This window comes from Sarcophilus harrisii, chromosome 1, assembly GCF_902635505.1.
Source record: "Sarcophilus harrisii chromosome 1, mSarHar1.11, whole genome shotgun sequence".
In the NCBI taxonomy this organism is placed as follows: Eukaryota; Metazoa; Chordata; class Mammalia; order Dasyuromorphia; family Dasyuridae; genus Sarcophilus; species Sarcophilus harrisii.
This window is the reverse complement of record NC_045426.1, coordinates 39,932,883-39,955,211: the sequence shown is the minus strand read 5'-3', so window position 1 is coordinate 39,955,211 and position 22,329 is coordinate 39,932,883. Positions and strand designations below refer to the sequence as shown.

At 34.1% G+C, this 22,329-nt stretch overlaps 1 protein-coding gene across 1 annotated transcript in view; it reads right to left on the bottom strand.

Annotated features, from left to right (window-relative positions):
• Positions 1-22,329, bottom strand: part of LOC100915406 (contactin-6) — a 415,511-nt gene that overhangs the window by 166,129 nt on the left and 227,053 nt on the right. Inside the window, exon 7 of the mRNA XM_023498129.2 lies at positions 12,085-12,269. Within this exon, the coding sequence (XP_023353897.2) occupies positions 12,085-12,269 (185 nt within the window). The remainder of the gene's footprint in view (positions 1-12,084; positions 12,270-22,329) is intronic.

Genomic DNA, 22,329 nt, shown 5'->3' with positions numbered 1-22,329 from the left:
CTTGTCATATTCTGTTTCGCAAGAGAAGCTAACTGTGTTTCTGCCTCTCTCCCTTCCCCTTCTTCCTCCACCCATGAAAATTTAATTGAGGGGGGAGGGTCATGAGATTTGGAATGACCTAATTCCTCCTGCTGTGAAGTATCACACTCAGAATTGTATTTAACTCCATCCTTATCTGTTTCTTGCTGCTTTTCATCTAGTTTAGTTGGCACTTTCTTCTTTTTCCTTATTTTAACACTTAGGAAATTCCCTAAAGCTAGTTGTATTAAATTATATGTATTAAGTATGTCTTTGGAAATTGAGTTAGGTCCATTTTTATGATAGAATTGACAAAGATCCTCTCCTACTAATTTTCATTCATCTAGATCTAATTCTTTTTTCAGAGAGAAACAAGGACATATGTTCTTTGCAGTTGCTAAAAGTTCAGTGATCTGCTGCAAAATTATAATCAAACCTTGGCTTTCCATAACCTTAACAATGCTCTCTAAACATTTTCCTTGAACAGAAACAGAAGGCTGTTTTCTAAACATCTGTCCCATCTTAGCTGAAATTCTACTTTAACTCTTTTAACAAAATTTCTTTGTTGTACTCACCCTGATTTCTGGGTTGAAGAGACTTTTCCACTGGATCAGGATTGGAGTATTTTCCACTGAAATCCACTGAGGGGCCTGTCAGCCCCACGTTGGACACCAAAATGTGGTGTTCTTTTTCTTTAAAATATAATATAATATGGTAGTTCCAAAATGTGGTGTTTTTCTTCTTTAAAATAATAAAATAATATGATGGTTCTCTCTTGGGGAGAAGGTTTCTCGGGGAGGTTTTCTGGAGACAGCCTTAGTTTCAGTTACAAATAAATAATCACCCAAATGACAGCCAGCTGATAAAATGCAAACATTTATTTTCTCCTTCCAAGTCTTGTCTCATTCCTTGGGCCTGGTTAGCTCAGAGGCCTATGTCTCTGCTTGGTTCCAAGAGCTCTTGCAGATTGTCCCTTGCTTCTACCTCTGCTCTCTTTCCTTGGTTCTAAGAGCTCGTACAGCTTTGTCTTTTGCCTCTGCTTTCTTCAGCCTCCTAATGGAATGAATCTCTCTTGCCTCCAAGAGAGAACTTCTGGCTCTCAGTCTCGCAGAGTGCTGAATCTGGTTGTGCCTCCGAGAGAATGCTTCTCCTCAACTGAACTGACATTCCCTTCTCCAATCTAATTCAGCTGAACTCTTCTCTCAGTGTTTTCAGCTCAACTCCCCAAGAGAGCCTCTATCTGTTTCTTATATAGGATCTATTCTGAGAATGAGGGATTATGGGTTTCTCCCAGAGTGCTCTCTGGCCCTGAGAGTTTCAAGGGAGGTATGAATCTGGATATCTCATACTAAACCCTGAAATCTCCCAAACGTGTGAACCTCCAGTGAGTACAGGTGTGAACATAAGCATTGTTTCTCAGTTCCACTTAGTACCTTGTTTCAAGTTGAGTTAACACCCTAGTATTATTCCAACAGATAATATCTAGTTTATTTGTTTTTGTTTCTTTGTTTTATCATGGCTTTCACGAAGTCCAGTAATTCTTAGATTGCCTCTCTTAGATCTATTTTATAGGGCAGTTGTTTTTCTTAGGAGGCATTTCATATTTTTTTCTATATTTTCTTTCTTTTGGGTGTGTGTGTCTTTTCTTTGATTCTTGAAGACTTAATGAGTCATTCACTTCCATTTGTTCAATTATAATTTTTAGTGTATTATTTTCTTCAGTTGCCTTTTTTGTAGCTTTTTTTTATTTAGTCATTGAATTGTTTTTTCATTGAATTTTTTTTCTATTTCACAAATTCTGTATTTTAATGAGTTGGTGTCTTTTTCATATTTATTTTGTAAGGAGTAATATATATATATATGTATATATATATATATGTATTTTCCATTTTATCAAATCTATTTTGTAGGGATGCTTTTCACATTTCATGGAATCTAGTGTTTTTTTTTTGTTTTGTTTTGTTTTTGTTTTGTTTTGTTTTGTTTTGTTTTGTTTTGTTTTGTTTTGTTTTTCTTGAGACAATTGGGTTAAGTGACTTGTTCAGGCTGGGAAATGTTAAGTGTCTGAGGGCAGATTTGAATTCAGGTCCTCCTGACATCAGGGCTGGTGCTTTATCCATTGCAAACCTAGCTGCCCTCATGAAATTTATTTTTAAGGAGTTTTCTTCAAATAATTTCGTTTTTCCTTTTCCATAACTTCTTGAAAAGATTTCATTTACTTTCCCCATTTTCTTCTAGCTCTCTTTTAAGATTATTTTTGAAATCTTCCAAGAAAGCTTTGTGAAATGAGAACCAGCTCATATCTCTTTTATGGGACTTTACCTGGAGTTGATTGGCCTTTAGAAACCTCAGGTTTGAGATCATGTGTGCTTTCTCTCACCATAAAACATTGTCTATTGTCAGAGTTCTTTTTTTGTTTGTTTGTTTGTTTGTTTTTTGAGGGTTGAGATCTCCCCCTCAGGCAAAAAAGAGACAGCTACTTTAGTTTGCCCTAGGGCCAGTGTTTCTGCTAGGTGATGGTGGCCAGGCAATGAGTTCTTCCAGGGCTTAGCAGCTTACAATTTGCCTTTTATATTCACTTTTTGTTGTTTTACAGCAAATCTGGTAACACCTGCTTACAACCAGGACAGAGCAGCCTAAGAGTCTCACAGAACATTCCCTGTTGCATGAAAGTTGTAATGCTGTGACTCCCCACCCCAGTTCCTTGCCCTGGGCTCCCTGTGCTGCAATCTGGACTTGGGACACTGCTCCCCTGCTCATTTGAAACAGATCTATTCTGAAGTTCTTATGAGGTATCTTCTTCTGGGAATGTGTTGTACTTCAGATATTTCTGGGCTCTGTCACTCTAAAATAGTTTAGAAGCTTAATCTACTGTTGATTTGAAAGAAGGTCAGAGGAGGTTACAAAAAGTCTGGTCTGCTCTCCCCTATTTTTGCTCTGTTGAGGAATTTTTTTTCATAGAAAAGGATGAATGTTGTTATTCAACTCATGGAGGGTTCTAAAAACTCTGAATAAGGACATTCTAATAAACTATTCTTAACCAGATATTCATAAACTTATGTTATATATCTTTTTCTTTTTGTTTTTCAAGTTTTTTTTTTTCTTTTCAAAATAAAGTTTTCAACTTTCACTCTTGCAAAACTTTGTGGTCCATTTTTTTTCTCCTTCCCTTCTCCCTACTCACTCCACTAGATGGCTAGTAATCCAATTTGTGTTAAACACATGCAATTCTTCTATACATATTTCTACAATTATAATGCTGCACAAGAAAAATCAAATCAAAAAGGGAAAAAATGAGAAAGAAAACAAAAGGCAAGCAAATATGTTTCTGTTTTTTGTATTTTGATAAGTGTAATGGGCTGAAGCTCTTGAGTCAATGCACTGAGGTCCCAAGCACTTGAGGCTAATTAGCAATTGGACAATACTCTTAATATATGCTTGAAGAAAGAATGGCCCTGCCCACTCTCCAAGCAAGTTTGATGTGTTATAGAGGAGACTGTATAGAGGATTTGGTGGGTAGAGTGTGAGTCAGAGGCACTGCTGGCCAGATTCTTGTTGCAATTGATCTCACTTTATATTGCCATTCCCCTTCACCTCTGCAAAGAATAAAGATCAAGGATTTTCCCTTATCCTGACTGTGGCTGATTTTAATATACTCTGGGTGCTAAACACAGTCATCACAGATAATTATTTAATAAAATTGATTTTTCTCTTCTTTCATTGAGTTGGAATCTGCCTCTTGTGTCATCTACTCATTTGTTCTTGTTCTCCACTAAAAGAACAAGTATAACACTAATCACTTTTCCATATGGCATTCTGTTAATTTTTTTAAGATAGCTATAATGTACTACATTTCTTTTATTTTTTAATGCTAAATGCCTTCAGTTTCTACAAGCAAGATCCAGATGATAATTTTTATTTTAAATGATTTGTGGATCTCTTTTGCAAAACTAATCATCCTTTCATGCGGTCATGATCATGAAAACATGATTACCACTTTGGTGATCAAGTGGTTCATGGTGGTTAGTCACTGTTTTTAATTCAGTTGTGACATGCATAACTGTACACAATACTTCAGATGTGTTGTTGGTTTGGTTGTTATTGTTTGATCCTTTTACTATTATGCCTGCCCCTTTGTAAACCGATTTGGTATTTTCTTTGCAGAATTTTCCATTTTCTTCTTTAGATTATTTTATAGATAAGGAAAATGATATCATGTGGCTAGCAGTACTATACATATTCCCAATTTGTATGAGTATTAAACATTATATTTTTTATTATGTATAGTGTATGAACAATAAAGATACTGTAGATCTTAATTGTTTGTTTTAAAGCACATCTATATGTACATATACATATATATATATGCTTTTGAGGAAACTGAAAAAAAATGTCATATTGACATATGACAACTGAAGTAGAAAATTAAATTATTTGCATAATTCTGACAAAAAACAGTTTTTATCTGTAATAGTCAGATAATGGAGGACAAGCAACTTTTTTTCTTTAAAATATCAGAATAATTATCTTAATATTTTATTTATTTTGGGGGGAGTGGGGATAGGCTCAAGTACAAAGGTTCAATGTGTGATGTAAAAGGATGTTCTGGTAAACAACCTATTGAAATTTCTACATAGTTAATTTAGTGTAGGAGGAGGAGTAGCCCAATTGGAATCAGTGCAGAATCCTTTACTGACTAGTACTAGCCTGCTGAGAGCTATTTATTTGGTTTTGTAGATAGCACTATAGTTTTGTTGTTCCTTTGGATAATACCTTCATGTTGGCTGTGGAACACTACAGTGGAAAATCTTCCTTTGAAAGCTGGCCAAAGCTTTTAATATCCTGCTGCTAAAAAAAAAAAAAAAAGTCCCTGTTGAGTCCATACAATTTCATTTAACAAAGAATGTTCGATTAAAGAAGTCTGTTTTATTACAAGTGTAGCCTCTATTGAAAAGAAACAATTCCTTCTCAGTTCCCATCCCTAAAACTATGGGGAAATAATGAATATGAGAAATCACATTCTCTCTATAAAATACAACTCTTTAATTCATGGTAAAATGAAACTTCAAAAAGAAATGAAAATTATAATATCCAAAGGACATTGACTCAATTCATTAGCATAAGGTATTTTTTTTTTACTCTTTAGACTTCTATTATTTAAAAAAAATAAAGTTTGAACATTAAATTGAATCATGTCACATGGGTAAAGAAGAGTGCAGACCACAAAACAGTGACAAACCTCTCTACAGATCACACCCCCATGGAAACAGAAAAAATATCCCATCCCTGAAAATTACCTCTAAAATAGCAGTTTGAAAAATGCTAAAGCTTGAAACATTCCTCTCTTCCTTTCAGGCCAGGAAGAGAACATGGCTTTATCAGGACAGAACCATAAAAGTTCATTATCAAGAAAAAAAAAGAGTAGGGAAAAATGAATGAAAAATTTAAAAAAAAGACCTGACTTTAAATAAATTACTCTGGTGATAAGAAAGATCAGACATAAACTGAGAAGAAGACAATATAGGAAAAACAATCACAAGGAAAGTCTCAAAGGAATATAAAGTATGAACTGGACAAAAGTCAAAGATCTAAACATTACTTTTGAAAACTAAATAATAGGGCAGCTAAATGGTACAGTGATTAGAGCACTAGTACTGAAGTCAGGTAGACCTGAATTCAAAACTGGCCTCAGACACTTCCTGGTTGTATGACCCTGGGCAAGTCATTTAACCCCAATTACCTCAGCAAATATTAATAAATAAATAATGATGGGAGAGGGAAAAATATATTAACAAATGGGAGCAAAGAAGAAAATAATGAAAAGATAATTAAAAGGTTGATTAAAGTGGCCCAAAAATATTGAAAAAAATAACATCTTAAAAAAGAAATTAATCAAAAATGTACTAGCAAAAATAACTCCTTCAATATGGAATTATCCAAATGGAAAAATAAAAAGGTAGAATGTTTATTGAAGAAAATAGTTTCTTAAAAATTAGAATAGGGCAAGTCGAAGCTAGTGAATCAAAAAAAAAAAAACTTCAGCAAACAGTGAAACAAAATGAAAAATTGAAAGAAAAAAATAGAAGAAAATATGAATTATTTCAATAGGTAAACAATGGACTTGGAAAGTAGATGGAGAAGAGATAATTAAAAAAAAATACTACACTACCTGAAGACCATGAGTAAAGAAAGCACATAGATGTTATTTTTCAAGAAACTATAAAGGAAAACTGATCCAAAAGAAATCAAAAGCAAAACTAAAACAAAAACCTCATTCTTCATCACTTGAGAGAGATCCCAAAATATAAACTCCCAGAAATATGAGGTGACTCTAGAGATCTAAGATTAAAAAAAAAACCAAAAATGCAACATGGGGCTAGGAGAGGCATGTAAATATTATGGAACCATGATTAGGATCATACATGATTTTAAAAAGTCTAAATTTTAAAGGAATAGAACATTTGAATGCAAAAGAACTGGTATTACAACCAAGAATATCCTACCCAGAAAAAAAAAATGAGTATAATCATCCAAGGGGACAAAAATTCACTCTAATGAAATAATGAACTTTTAAGCATTCCAGATAAAAAGATCAGACCTGAATAGAATATTTGATTATCAAATAAAAGAAGCAATAGAAGAATTAAAAAAAGTAAACATGGTAGAGACTTCATAAGTGACTCCATAAGGTTAAACTTTTTCCTCTTTTATATAGAAACATGATACATATGATTTCTTAGAACATTAATTGTTAATAGAAAATTGTGTAGTAAATGCCATTTCTAAAACTGAAATGCAATGAAGTATGGAACAATTCCATGCTGTTTGTGCAAATGTTGGTTTAACAATTAATATTAAAAAATAGAATTTATTCAGCAGCCAAAACCATATAATTCATACATGAAACTACCAATTATAATAAATGGGGAAATTTTGAATATTCTGAATAAGTTCATTTACCTTGGCAATATACTTTCAAATAATATACACATTGATGATGAGACTGACACATTTCCACAAATGAAGGTGTGCAAGAGAAGAGGTATTAAATTGCCTACTAAAGTAAGTAAGGGTCTACAGAGCCATTGTGCTGACCTCATTGTTGTATGGCTGTGAAATCTGGAAATTTTAACATCATGGCAAGCAACTGAATTACTTTCATTTTAATTGTCCTGAGAAAATTCTGAAGGCTGCCTACAAAAATAAGGTACTGAACACTAAGGTCCTTTCTTGGGTTGAACTGCCAAGCATTTAACATCTACTGCAAAGAGTTCAATTGTAATGGGCTGGTCACATTGTTTAAATGCAAAAAAAAAAAAAAAAATACAATTGCCCAAAAGACTATTCTATAGAGAATTCGCAAAGAGTGAGAACTCAAATGGAGATCAGAGCTTAGGACACTTTCAAGGTCACTCTGAAGAGCATTAGAATCAGTTGGGGGACATGAAAGATACTGGAAAAGACTGGTCCAGCATGATATGCCTTTATCCAAAAGATTCTTTGTTCTATGGATAAAATTCCATTGTGATACCTTGAAAGAAATGTGAGATAAACAAATTTAGTGACATTTCCACTCCAAATGTTCCTATGGAGTAATTATGTCCAACCAATACTTTGTATTTTGAGTCCAGCATAGTTATGTCATTTTGCTCATCTTTAATAGTGGAGTACAAACATGATCCTCAATAATGTCATCATTATTAGGGCAGTTAGGGGAAAAAAGAGCTCTACATAGAAAGAAGGCACAGAGATGATTCAGTTAAGTTGGGATGATGTAAAATAAATCAATAGAAAAGGGAAAAAGAGGACATGGAGCCAAGATAGTCAAGTAAAGGCAATGACTTTCTTGGAATTTGTCCAAAACCATCCAAACAACATTAAGTAATGGCCTGCAACAAATTCTGAAGTGACAGAAAGTATAGTGGTTTTCTGTGGGGTAAAAAAATCCAGAATTTGTAAAGGGACAAAAAAATTCAGCCAAAAGTAATTTAGAAAGTCAAAGGAAATGTTTAATACACCTAATAAGTGTAAAGTGCAATCCAATACTGGCATTGTCTAAGCAAATTAGCAGTAGGCCCTTGGAGTTACTGAATCAGTGGTGGCAGTTATTCATTTTCAGGACTTCTCAGCCCAGAGATGCTGAGACATTTAGGAGGTGACTACTAGAGTCCCTTTGCTGAAACTGGAAGCAGGATATAGTTTCATTGCCTGTATTTGCATCTGAGTAATAGTTTGGCATCTCAATCCCAGGGCAAGGACCAGAATAGCATACCAGAGCTTGTGGCCAGAGGAGAATTGGGGCTTTGGTCACAATTTCAGAGTGGAAAAAAGTGCTTGTACTTGTTCACAAACCAGAACACAGTGCATTATAGGAGTAAATACATTTCTTGCATCAGTCAATCTTAGAAGATTTGAAAACTAAGAGTCCCCATAAATCTCTGAAAACAGTGACACGAAAAGCTAAAATTTGAAACAGCACTCCTTTCACCTCATTCTGGGAGCAGAACCCTGCTTTAGCATAATATAAAGTTAACTTCTTTTTTTAAATACTGGAAAAAGTGAGTAAACAGCAGAAAAAAAATCCTGACATTAAAAAGTTACTATGGTAACAAGGAAGATCAAAACACAAGTTCAGAAGGCAGAAAAGTGAAAATAAATTGGTACTTCCAAAACTTCAAAGAAAAAATATAATTTTTCCTCAGGTCATGGGATTGCTGGAAAAGTATTTTAAAAATCAAGAAAGACAGAGTAATATTTAGCAAACAAAAAGGGAATGATGTAAGGAAATGAGGTTAAAAAGAGTCAATAGTTTATCAAAAAGGTATAAAATACTCATGAAAATAACATTTTGAAAATAGAACAGACAAAAGTGGCATAAAATATTATGAAATGTGTCTTCAAAATTGAAAACAGCCAATTATAAAATGATATACAACAATTCACTGAAGAGAAATCTTTAAAAAAACAGAATTGATAAAATGAAAAGGTAGGTATAAAAGCTCAATGATAAAAATAATGACAAAATTAGAATTGGCTAAGTGAAAACTAATAATATTATGAGAAAAAGAAACAATAAAACTAAAAGAAAAAATAGGAGAAAATGTGAAATATCTCATTGGAAAAACAACTGATCTGCAAAATAGATGCAGATGAAATAATTTAAGAATTATTAAATTACTTTAAATCCATGATAAAAAAAGAGCTTATATATCATCTTTCCAGAAATTACCAAAGAAAATGGCTGACATTTTAGAACGAGAGGATAAAACAGAATTTGAAAGAATCCACCAATTACCTCCTGAAAGATATCTCAAAATGAAAACCCCCAGAAATTTTATACTACATTCCAAAGCTCCCTGGTGAAAGAGAAAACATTGTGAACAGCCAAAATAAAATAATTCAAATATTATGGAATTAAAGTCAGAATAACACAAAATTTAGCAGTTCCTATTTAAAGGATTAGAGTTCTTGCATTATGATTTTCTGAAGGGAAAATAACTAGCTTTACAACCAAAAATCACTTACACAGAAAAACTGAGTACAATATATCAGGAAGAAATAGAGGACTTTCAAGCATTTTTGATGAAAAGAACAGAGCTGAATAGAAAATATGACTTTCAAATACAAGACTTGAAAAACATTTAAATATGGCAAACAGGAAAGAAAAATCATAAGGGAATTGATAAAATTAAACTGTTTACATGGAAAACTGATATTTGTACCTCCTAAAAAACTTATCTCAATCTCAGGGCAGTTAAAAAGAAAATTCATGGCTTGAGGACAAAGATGTGAATTGATTATAATGGAATGATGATCTAAAAAATAAATGGTAAACAAGAAAAATGCTCTGGGAGAAAGGAAAAAGGAGAGATGGAATAAGGCAAATTATTTGACAAAAAATTCGTGAAAAAGTTTTTGCAGTGGACGGGACAAAGGAGAGAGTGGGAGGAAATATGTGAACCTTATTATCATTGGAATAGGCTCAAACTGAGAATGTCATACTCATTGATTTGGGTACAGAAATCATATTAAGATATAGAGAAGTATGAGGGGAAGAGAAAGAGAAGATCTTGATAAGTGGGAGGGTAGACTAGAGGAGGTAAAAGTCCAAAATAAAACACTTATGAGAATCTCCAGGATGAAAGAAGAGAGATGGAGTAGGTTAAACAGGGTAACAATGGTACTGATAACAATATATAGCAATCATAACTGTCAGGAGACAATTTTATAACAAGTTTATCTAAGAAAGACCTCATTTCTCAAATGTTGAAAGCAGTGTTGAATTCATAGAAAAGAACTATTCCCCAATTGATAAATGATCAAAAGATATGAAAAGGCAGTTTTCAAATGAAGTAATTAAAGGCATTTATAGTCATATAAAATGTTCTACATCATTATTTATTATGGAAACACTTTTTAACACAACCCTGAGTTACTACCCTACACTTTAGTCACATTGACTAATATGACAGAAAAGGAAAATGATGAATATTGGAGGTGATGCAGAACAGTCATATACTTATTCAATCATTGTGCAGAATAATTTAGAACTATGATCAAAATATAAAAATCATTCATTCCCTTTGATGAATCAGTACCATTATTATGTTTAGCACACATTTTTTTTGAAGCATTAAACAATAATTAAACAGGACTGTAGTATAATAGATATAAGGTTGAAAGGATTCAAGACAACTTTGGGTCCAACATCCTTTTTGTAGAGATAAGTTAACAGACTAAGAGGAGACAAATGATAGCTCAAGAATAAAAATAATGCTATGACAGATTAGGTTAATTTCTTCTTTTTTATGATTTTGTGTTTGGTGGAGGATTTTGTTTGTTCTTAAATAAGGTTAAAATACTAGTGGATTGGTTATAATTCCATCCAAACATAATTGTTTGAATTGAAGCAGAGCATGTAACAAAATCTCATAGTATCTGTCTGAAAGGATGGTGAAATATATATGAGTACTGTGAAATGTATTTTTTTTCCCTTGTCAACTCCATATGTCCAAGAGTTGATTGATTGATGTTTAATAGATCATCATTAATCTAACGTGGGACTATACTCTGCTATTATTGGCCCTTTTCCATATTATACTTTTATGATTGATTTAAATGAATGTATAGATGTAAGTTTTATCAAAATATCAGATTCAACAAAAATTAGGAGGAATAATTAATTAACCATTCAATTTGTCAGTCAGGATTTATTAAGTATGTGCACTATACCTAACACTAATTATACCGAACTAACCCAACTATAACACAACACTCAGAATAAATAAATATACAAAAAATAAAACAATCCTTATTTTGAAGAAACAAATTCTAAAGGAAGCTTACATTCACACATATATAATAAAATAATATTAAGAAATATTTTCAAAATATAGAATTATAGGCTGAGGTTAAGAAAATGAAAAATAATATTTATAAATATATTACATATATTAGATTTTAAAAATCTATCTCTACAATTCCAAGATATGAGAAAAAGTTGTAAAGAAAATTGCTCATTTGCCAACAGCTATTTTTTTTAAATCATCATGTTGAGAAAAGAGTAGTTTTCTGGTTAAACTAATCAAGGAATTATCTAATTTTAGTATTTTATTTTGTACATGTATATTATCTTTAAATAGAATCCAATATTGTCTATCCCTCAACTAAACATTATTTTTCATTCATTTTTTCTTCATTTGTAAATTCCCCTTGGAATTATATAATTAAGATTGCCATAGGCTGCTGCTGAATGTTTTATGTGAAATATATTGGATTCTGCTCTACCTTGAATTATAAACCTTTATAGCTTTAGCATGATACAGCTGATATTTTCAATGGCAATTATAATAAACAGTAGCTTACATAAGCCATGGTAAAATTAAAGTCATATTTTAAACATGGCCATTCCAATCTGCTAATCATAACAGTAAGTATCCTAACCTGGAAATACATCTTCCTTATTTCTCCCATGATGCTTCTCACAACCTGCTAATGATTTTGACTATTTACTACAATAAATATTATACAGTGTTTCTTGAGCTTTTAGAAATATGACTGACTTACCATACAAAAACAGTTGACCTCTTGCAATATTCCTTCCTCGCAGATTTCCTGCAATGCACTCATAAGATCCTTCATCCTCCTGTTGAAAGTTTGGGATTCCAATTGTTCCCTTGGATTTGCTATATTCGATTTTCCTTGCCAAAGGACTTCCATCCAACCTCCTCCAACTAATATTGGGCACTGGACTAAAGGAGAATAATTCATTAAAAAAAAGGAGATGTTGTGATCATTGAAGTGAATACTTAACAGCCCAGTATGCTTTATATAAGCAATCTTTGAGACATGCATCAGTCCCAAAGGTTGACATTTCTGGAACTGGCTTTCAAGTAAATCAGGCATGGTCTGTCTCCATATTCTTATAAGAAACAAGGTCACAGAGCAGAGAAAATGGCACAAAATTTGCTATTGATTTTTGGTTTAGGTAATTTCAATTATTACATGATATGTACAGACTATGATTAATAGCTAAGTAAGAATAGGTGTCCTATGTGATGTGTAGAGTCATTAAATCCATAAAAATAAAACTTATGTTGGCATATAAGGTCACCACAATTTAATCAGCATTACCTACTTTATTTGTATCTTTCACTTCCTGGTCAACTTCTTTTCCCAAATTGAAATAATAATTTCTGGAAAGTATCACAACTGTTTCTTCATCTTTTATTTCTTATTCTCTTCCCCTTCATAGAACTGTCTCTCCTATATCCTTGTTTTTTATCTAATTACTCTATGCCATTCTCAGACCAGCTCAAAGTCTAGATTCTGTATAATGTCTTTTTGAATTACACATTTTTCTTTTTTCTAAAACCTTTAGCACATATTATCTTTGCCACTCTAGTGGCCTCTAACATTACCAGTGATCCCTTTATGTCCATGACTTATCTCCAGAGGTAGCTTGTAAACTCCCCAAAATTAAATACCTTGTATTTTCCCTAATAAATAGCATGTCATGGTAGGTATCATATGTGTTCTTTTGTTTATTCAGACTAATGATATAACTTTGGCAGATATGTAAGGATATATTTGGAAAAGTGTATACATGTTTCTAAGTTTTAAAACTAAATAGATGTGTGTGTATATATATGTGTGTGTTTGTGTGTGTGTGTATATACACACAATTTGTACATTTATTCTTTATACAATTATTTTTCACTAAGAATGTTTCTAAACTAGGGTCCCAATGCTACCTTTGTACCAAGGTGCTTTAGAATAACAACCCTATTTAATAGTTTAAATATTTACAACTTATGCCTGCCTCTTTGTGTTCATTATAATATACACACACACACTTAGATGGCTAGATAGATTTTCTTTTTTCATTTTTTTGTTCCCCAACATTTAAGAAAATATTAGGAGAAGTGGTACTGGAGCAGTATTCTTCTAAAGCAATAAATTAGAAAAAATCATCAGAATTGCACTAAGGAAAATTCATTTTGAATTTGGGCTCTTGTACTTATGGCTCTGGGCAAATTAGCTTCTTTCAAATGCATGGCTATATCATTATAGGGAGAGATGAAAATATCTTTGTTTCAAACATATGATTTTATAAGTACATAAACTATTACCCCCCAAAAAAAATTAACAAATCCAAAGTCACAATTGTTATATGTTCATTGAAATTTATTGCGGTAAAATTAAGACTACAAGAGCTTTAAAACATTATTTAAGTATTTAGGGAACAAGGATTGCACTTGTTCTACTGGCCACTACAGAACAGCACTAATTGTTGGATATTGAAAAGAATAAATTAGGCTTGATGCCAACAAAACCTTCATAACAATTAAAGGCATACTAAAGTACAGTGGTCTAACCAAAGAGCAGATGGGGATCATTTTCTTAGAGGTCTTAAAGCAAAAGCTGGATGGTCATTTGTCAGATTTTCTATATTGGGAACTGTTTTCAGATTTATTTTGGAACCAATTGCCTTTTGGATTTCCTTTCAATTCTCAAATTTTGTAAACCTACCAAACTCAGTTTTCTCCCAAGGATATCTTATTCTTTACTACATTCTCTATTGCTAGCCAATCTCAGATAGAAGTGAATATCTATATGTGGCCTGAAGAAGACAACATTTTTTTTTCTTTATGACTATCATTTCCAAATGTACCATCTGTCAAAATCATATCCTAGTATATTTTTTCTTTTGTAAATGTCAGAATTGCTGTTTAAATTTTGTTTCCCTATTAGACTGTGAGCTCTTTGAAGGCAGGCTAATTTTCGTTTGTTTTGTTTAATTTAATTTTATTTTTGTCTTTCTTTAGAAAAATGCTGAGAGCAGTCCCTGATGAAGTATAACCACTTAAGAAATAACTATCTGACTTATGATAGATGCTGTATTAACTCTTGACTATGCTTTTTTCAAATATGCTTCTCTCAGGCTTCTAACTCTCAAAGACCATTCATTATATTCACATATATCTTCCTCATGTATTTCCCATATATCTTCCCAACACAAAATTTCTTTACACCTTCATTCATCCTCTCTCTTTGTCAAGGTTAGAATCTATTCTGTTTGGCAAGGCTAATTTCTTGACCAAACTTGTCCTAGATATGTTTTATGTATTCTATCTCTCCCTCATGAATAATCTTCTCTCTTTTTTCTTCCATTACTTGAGGTCTATAAAAATTCACATCTATCTCCATAATAAAATATTTTGCTTTGGACCAATAAGTCTCTCAAGTGATCTTCTATTTCTCTTCCTTTTTAGTGCTAAAATCTCAGTTATCTATATGGTACTTTATTTTATTTTTTAAATTTTTTTTTGGTTTTATTTCATGCCAAATGCTACTTTCTGGACTTCTAGATAATATGTTCTTAAAACTCAATTCATCTTTGATCTTATTAAAAAAAACTGAAATTATTGACCACTTATTGATCATCTTCTAGACATCATTTTCCTTTGATTTTCATATTTCTCTTGGATTTCTTTATCCATGTCTTACTATTTCTTTCTTTGTTTTTCTTTTTTCTTTTGATTCATCTTCTTCCTATATCCTATAGATGGACATTCCCTGAGTATCTTTTCAGAATTATTTTCTTTATGTCAACTTTTTTTTGATATTATCAATGTGCATGAGGTCAATGATCACCTTTATATACTTTACTCCTACATATTTATTGTAAGCCATTAATATCTAAATTCTATTTTTAAATCCCCAACTACTTTCCAGTATTTTCAACAAATGTTCTACCTGCAGTTTAAATTGAAAATATCCCAAATGAATGCATTTCCCTCTCAAAACCTGCATCTCTTTTATCCTTTCCTCCAAAAGAAATTCCCTATATTTAATGGTAGCACTGCCATCATTCCAAACATGCTGCTTCAAGATTTTTATGTCATATTGTTTGTTCCATTTCCCCCATACTCTCATAGCCAATGAGTTACCATGGTTTAAATATTTGAATATCTCCATAAGATATCTTACTCCTTTTTTTTTTCTTAAACACACTTGTACTACTTTCATATATATAGTCAGTACCTTATTGCTAGTATTCTTCCTTTCAAAATGGTCTCCTTGTCAATGGTATCTCTTACTCTATATTACTCTTTACACAGCTTCCATGATAATCTTACTAGTTCTATTTTGAATATATCCCTATCCTAATAAATAAACAAAACTCTCCATTGCTTTTCCAATTTTTTGGTTAAAAAAATCCAAATGTGTTAATCCTGTCTTTTAAAGCCTTGTAATATCTGGTATCAATTGACTCTTCCAAGTTTATTTTACATCACTGTCTCTCATAAATCCTGTAAGCCAATAAAAATGGGCAATTTATTGTTTCAAAAAGTTGTCTTTGGCTTTAGTATGTTCACTAAAGGCATATTAGTTTGTTCCCTTTTCTGCCCTTCAGAATTATTATCTTCTTTAAAGATTCAATTCAGGTGCTACCTCTTAGATGAAAACCTTTCAAAAAGACCCAGACAAAAATGATTTCTTTCTTCTCAATATTTATTAGAGGGCTGTTGCTGCTGCTGCTGCTGTTACTGCTTTCAGTATTTTTTTTTTCTTCCTATTTTCCTTCCTTCCTCCCTCTTTCATGTTCTCTCTCTGGCTCTTTCTCTTTCTCCCTCCTCCCCCCTCCCTCTTCTTTCCTTCCTTCCTTCCTTCCTTCCTTCCTTCCTTCCTTCCTTCCTTCCTTCCTTCCTTCCTTCCTTTTTTTTCTTTCTTTATTCCTTCCTTCTTTCTTTTTCTTTCTTTCTTTCTTTCCTTCTTTCCTTCTTTCTTTCTTTCTTTCTTTCTTTCTTTCTTTCTTTCTTTCTTTCTTTCTTTCTTGCCTACCTCCATTCTTTTTTTATTGGTTCTATGCCATAGAACTATATTAAGAACAACATTTCACCAATAATAAAATCTACATATTATAATCAAGAAATTATGCAATATCATCAGAATTTACAAAGAATACTAAATTTAATGGGTGTTGCTCATACATACACATGTATATGTTGCCTCAAGCATATAATTTCTAACATTTGGCAATCATTTTTCTCTGCCCAAAGGCTCAAACTAGGTCTGTTCTATGAAGTTTTACAATTGAATTCTTTGGGAAAGAAATTGAATTCTTTGAGCTGAACTTCAGTCATCTTATATATGCTGATTCCAAATCTCCTTGATTGATCAAAAAAGAAAATCAAGTTCTCTTTCACCATTCTTTTTGTTCATAGTTTTTGTTCATTCTTCTTCTTAAATCTCTTGAGCAAGTGGTTTAATTACATTATTGAGAAAATAAAATCAATTTAAGGCATAATCATAGATAAAGTAGTAGCCAAGATTTCAGAGAGAGGCTTCCAAATTGAAGAATCTCATACAATCTTAATAAGCCAAGAAAGTTTATAAGAAAGATAAAAATAAATGGTGCATCCATTGTCATAATCACAACCATTGAACCATTGTGATGACATTTCTGTTGCTGCTCAGGATTCCTTTTATCTTAGAAATGGCTCTTGGTAAAGAGGATAATCCTGTGAAAGCAATCTAGCCCTGAAGCAAAATTCCATGAAGGAAACAAATCTCACATGCTAGGCTGATTCAGGCCTTAGAATGTTAATCTCACACACTTTGAATGATTTTCATGGGAGTCTTACAAGTGCCTTACTTTTTTTTCTTCCTATTTCATTCCTCTTCTTGGAATTAAGATTGCATAAAATATGGGTAGTATGAAATGTGGCCTTTCACAAATGTGAACCCTTGCTGGATAAAAAAAGGAGGATTCACTGCTGTGTCTCCCTGACTTGGTGCTATTTAAATAAGCATCCCTGATAAATAAAGATTTCTCCTCCATTCTTTTGTGACAAGAGGTTTAGATTGAGTGAGCATCCTATTAGTTTTATCAAAAAATGGAGAATTCATATCTTAGGACAGGAGACTCATCAGGTACCACTCAAACTGAATTATAGGGGGCATGAAAACTGTTGAAACATTATAGTAGAATCCCTGCTTCAGTCATCTGTTTTTTTTACCCATAAATAGAATTTTCATCCCTGGCTATTAAAAAAAAAAAAAAAAAAGACATGTTTGTGTGCATGTGCATACATATAGATGTATGTCTATATATGTATGTATGTGCCTTTGTGTGTGTGTATATATATATATATATATATATATATATAATATATATTCATTTGATTATATGAATATTATATATGTGGGTGGGTGTGTATATATGCATATTTTTCCATTGGATTTTTAAACCTCATTATTTATCACTTAAATCTGGGCCTTCCAGGTTTTCAACTAGAAAACTCTAAAGAGAACTAGTGTAACTAAGAAGCCTGGTTATCAGAATTTACAACAGTACCCTTAGGAGTAGCCCAAAGCCTGTATCTCATTACAATGGAACATCTCTGAAGGCATATTTAATTGAAGAAAAAGTAAAGGCTAGTAAGAAAATAAGCAGGGATTGGCTTTAAGTGTTTAAACTTACTCTAATTGGATTTCATTTTTCCAACTTGAAATATTCATAATTAATTTTGGGGATGGAAGATTGCTTTACAGGGAAGTAATGGATAAATTCACATTCTTGACATAGAAGCAATCTCCTTATCATTGACTGGAAATGTAGGGGTAATGAGGACATGTTCTCTCTTTAAGATGTGACACAGAGCCTATACACCATGTCATTTAGGGACTGGGCCCAGGAGGTAAAAAGGGCCTTGGCCTTTGAGGAAGGAGGTTGTGTCTGGCAGGAGTTAAGGAACTGCTATAGGTTTCATGAGATGTTAAGGGGTGTGCCCTCTTGCTAGATCTCTTCTTGGGAAGCAGCATTAACTCCAGAAGCCTCCCTTTTTAGGGAGGGAACTCACAGTTCTGAGTGGGCTAGGCATAGGTAATCCCGGAAGAGAGGCAGCATAAATAGACAGTCCTGAGGAGAGCTTGCTCTCTTGTGCTCTTTCACTCTTGCTTCCTGCTACTCCTACTGAGAGGATGACTGAATAAAGACAAAATGGTTGCACCTCCTGGTCAATCTGTCTCTGTGTGATGGCCACCAACGGGTGAGCATATAAAGTAGCCTTAAGGGATGTTACAAATGGTTACAAACAGAGACTATGCATCTAGGACCTACCTCACCATCCAGCAGGTCTACAGGGTAAGAAGGAAGACAGACCTCTGCTCTAGTGAGTGGAATGTTTAGTATGGGACAAACTATAATGAAGGTCTCATACCAGGAGGTGCTAGGGAAAGAAGTTTATAGAATAGTAAAGCAAGCAGGATTGGAAAGTGAGTTTTAAAATGGGAGGTAGGATGGCTTCCTATGATAAGGAAACACCAGGAGCCATCTCAGAGTGATATCACCTCATTTATCAAGTGATCAGAAGCACTTTAAGAAGTGCAAGGCAATCCAATAAAAGTAGATAATGAAGTGCAAATGGAAAGTCATAAAACAAATGAGGGTCATAAACCAGCACTCATCTGGATCAGCTTCTCCCATAAAATGGAGCAGGCAGAAGTTAGCTGTGGGAAAGAATTAAGAAGTAAACAAGAAGATGAAGGAGGTGGATGTGACAAAAAAGGAAGAGGTAGTGAAGAAGAAGCAGGAACTGCATATGACAGAACAGAAGGAGGCAGGGATAAGATGAGGAATGAGGAAGTAAACAGAAGGACATTTGACCTTGAGGAAAAGAATGATGATAAGACAAGGGAAGAGAAAGTGAACAGAGGCAAGGTTATCTTTATCTCTGAGGCATGGCCTATTCCAACATCCCCTACCCTTCCTGAGGAGATATGTCTCCCATCCACTCCCTCTGTGCCCCCTTGTGGAGGCTTTGGAGATTCCCAGACAAATTTAGATCAAATGATACAGAAAGCAGGAAGGTATGAAAGAAATGAGGATTAAATGCAATATGATGCAGCAGTATATGCAGCTGTGTTCCAATGTGTCCAATGAGCATTTAGCAAAATTCAAGTTTCTGGAAAGCAGAGGCCCTCGATGACTAAAATGAAACGGCACAGATTAAACTTTTCATGATTTTGTGGTCTGACTACAAGCAACTGTTGAGAGGACTGTGGGGAGAGGAGAAGCCCCCAGCCTCCTTATACAGAAATTGGCACAGGAGAATGCTAATACTAATTGCCAGAAGGCCATGCTTACTTTAGATGGGGAGGCTAGCCTGGAAGAGATGATAAAGAGATGTGAGAATGTCAGCTCCAGTGCCTTTCAAATGGATGCCCTCGCAGCTGCTATATCTAAAGGGGTTGTAGCAGAACAACTGCAGACAAACAAGGGATATTATGACCCTTGGTGTTGACAGGTCTCAGGTACAATCTATTGGGCAGGAACATATTGAATACTTGTGGGGCCACAGAATTTTTAATTGGGGTCATTGGGTATTTGGGCACCACTTTTCATATCATACCCACACCATTAACATGGAAATCTAACACCCCAGTTTGGATACTCCAATGGCCCCTCCCCGTGAAAAAAGACCAAGCCTTATATGAAATTGTTCAACAACAGTTGAAGGCCGGATATATAGAACCAATGTCCAGCCCATGGAATAACCTTGTATTTATTATAAGAAAAAATCTAGGCAATTCAGAATGCTAGTGGATCTTATGGCCATTAATGCTACTATTGAATCTATGGGAGCCCCACAGCCTGAATGCCATCTCCTAATCTAGTACCCACTGGCTGGCCAGTTACAATAATATACATACAAGATTGTTTCTTCTCCATCCCTCTGGCCCTGGAGGATAAGAAAAGATTTACTTTTAGCATTCCCTCTGTAAATAATGCAGGACTTGATCTTCACTAGCAATGGAAAGTTCTCCCCCAAGTGATGTGTTGTAGCCCCACCTTGTGTCAGGCCTAGGTAGCGCTGAAGGTGTAGCTTCAAGTCATGATACGTTATGATATGTTATCAACTAACAGTGAGAATGATCTCTATCCTGCTGAAGGAGACCATAACTGTTCTCACTCAACATGGACTGGAGGTAGCCCGAGAAAAGATCCAAAATAACTATCCCATCATTTACCTTGGGCTTTGCATGAGGACTTCTATAGTTACGAATTAAATATCTAACTTACAATTAGACAAGGTGAATACTCTGAACCTATTTCAGAAAATAGTTGGATAGATTCAATGGTTAAGGACTCGTACTCCTATTTCTTTCTTTCTTTCTTTTCTTTTCTTTTTTTTTTTTTTTTTTTTTTTTTTTTTTTTTTTTTTTTTTTTTTTTTTTTTTTTGATGCAGCCTTTATATGACATCTTGAAAGGAGAGTTTGATCTAAACTCCCCTCAAATGGACATCCTCTGTGAAGGATTTCACAATTTATAAGATTATTGCTCTCACTTCTAAATCTGGAACAGCGATGTGGGACCCCACATGTCCCATAGAGGTCTCTTTAGTAGACAAAAAAAGTCCTTTCACAGTATTACATCAAGATACTAATATTTTGAAATATGTGTACATGAAAAGACCACAGAAGATATTATCAAACCATATTGAAATACTGGGAGAACTTGCTCTTGAGGCATGAAAAAGAGCTTTTCATCTAACAGGGAAAAAACTTTTATTGTATTTACCCTTTGAACTGGGAGCTAGAGAAGTCACGTTGCAAACTTATTGGCCATGGGTGTATTGTGCTCAATGGGTTACAATATGCCAGTATTCTACATGCTTACTCCTTCCCTTGCTGTTGCATATTCTGGTTCAGCTTGCTCCTAAGACAATTGTTGATGAGCCTGTGCAAGGCACAGATGTCTTTACTGAAGTCACTAAGAACCACAAGGCCTCAATTTATCATGAGCACTCAAAAAGATTCTGGTGTTAGAGACTCCTTATGATTCTACACAGAAAAATTAACATTTTGCTGTCCTCCGGGCCTTGAAGAGATACCCTGAGCCCATTAACATCATATCAGATGGCTTATATGCTATCTGAGTGCTCAGAAGCATTGAGGATGCTGTCCTAGAACCTCAGAATTCTTCAATTGCCAACCTTCTTGCTGAATTGCAGTTGATTTTCCAGACTATGAAAGATCCCATTTACACCCTGAATGCACACCATTGGTGTCCAGGAGGCATATTTGTGGGCAATAAGATGGTGCACCATGGTTTACAATGCTCCCTTCTCACAGTTGCCATACCCCCTGAACTTGCCCATAAATTTCTTCTCTTTCCTGCTAATTCTCTACATCGCCTTTACAGTCTCACTGGGGAACAAGCCTGAACAGAGAATAAAGCAGTGTGTTCAGTATGTTCCATTTCTCCCTCCTTCACCTAGTAAAGGAGTTAATACCTGGGGTTTATTCCCAATGATTTGTGGCAAATGGATGTGACTCATATGGGCCAGGTGTCCATCCACATCAGTATTGGCACCTTTTCTAAATTCCTTTGGGCCACAGTGGCCTTCCATGAGAACACTCTCTTTGTCATTAAACATTTATCATAGTTGCTTCTCCTCTCACAGAGTCCCTAATATGATAAAAACAGCAATGGTCCAGTTTATACCTCTAAGCAGATGGCCACCTTCCTTGCCATGTTCACTATTTAACATGTTACAGGGATTCTCTATGATTCACAGGGTCAGGCCCTACTGGAACAGGCCCCTCATACTCTGAAGGCCACCCTTGTTAAACAGAAAGGGGGATGAAGTAGACAGCACCCCCAATGGCCCACATAGGCAGGTGTGGATAAGGTCTTATATACTTATTATATTTTGTGCCTGGATAGGGATACCAGCCTCTCTCCAGGAATGATACATTTGGTACAATCTTATAGATAGGACAGAAAACTAGGCCCCATA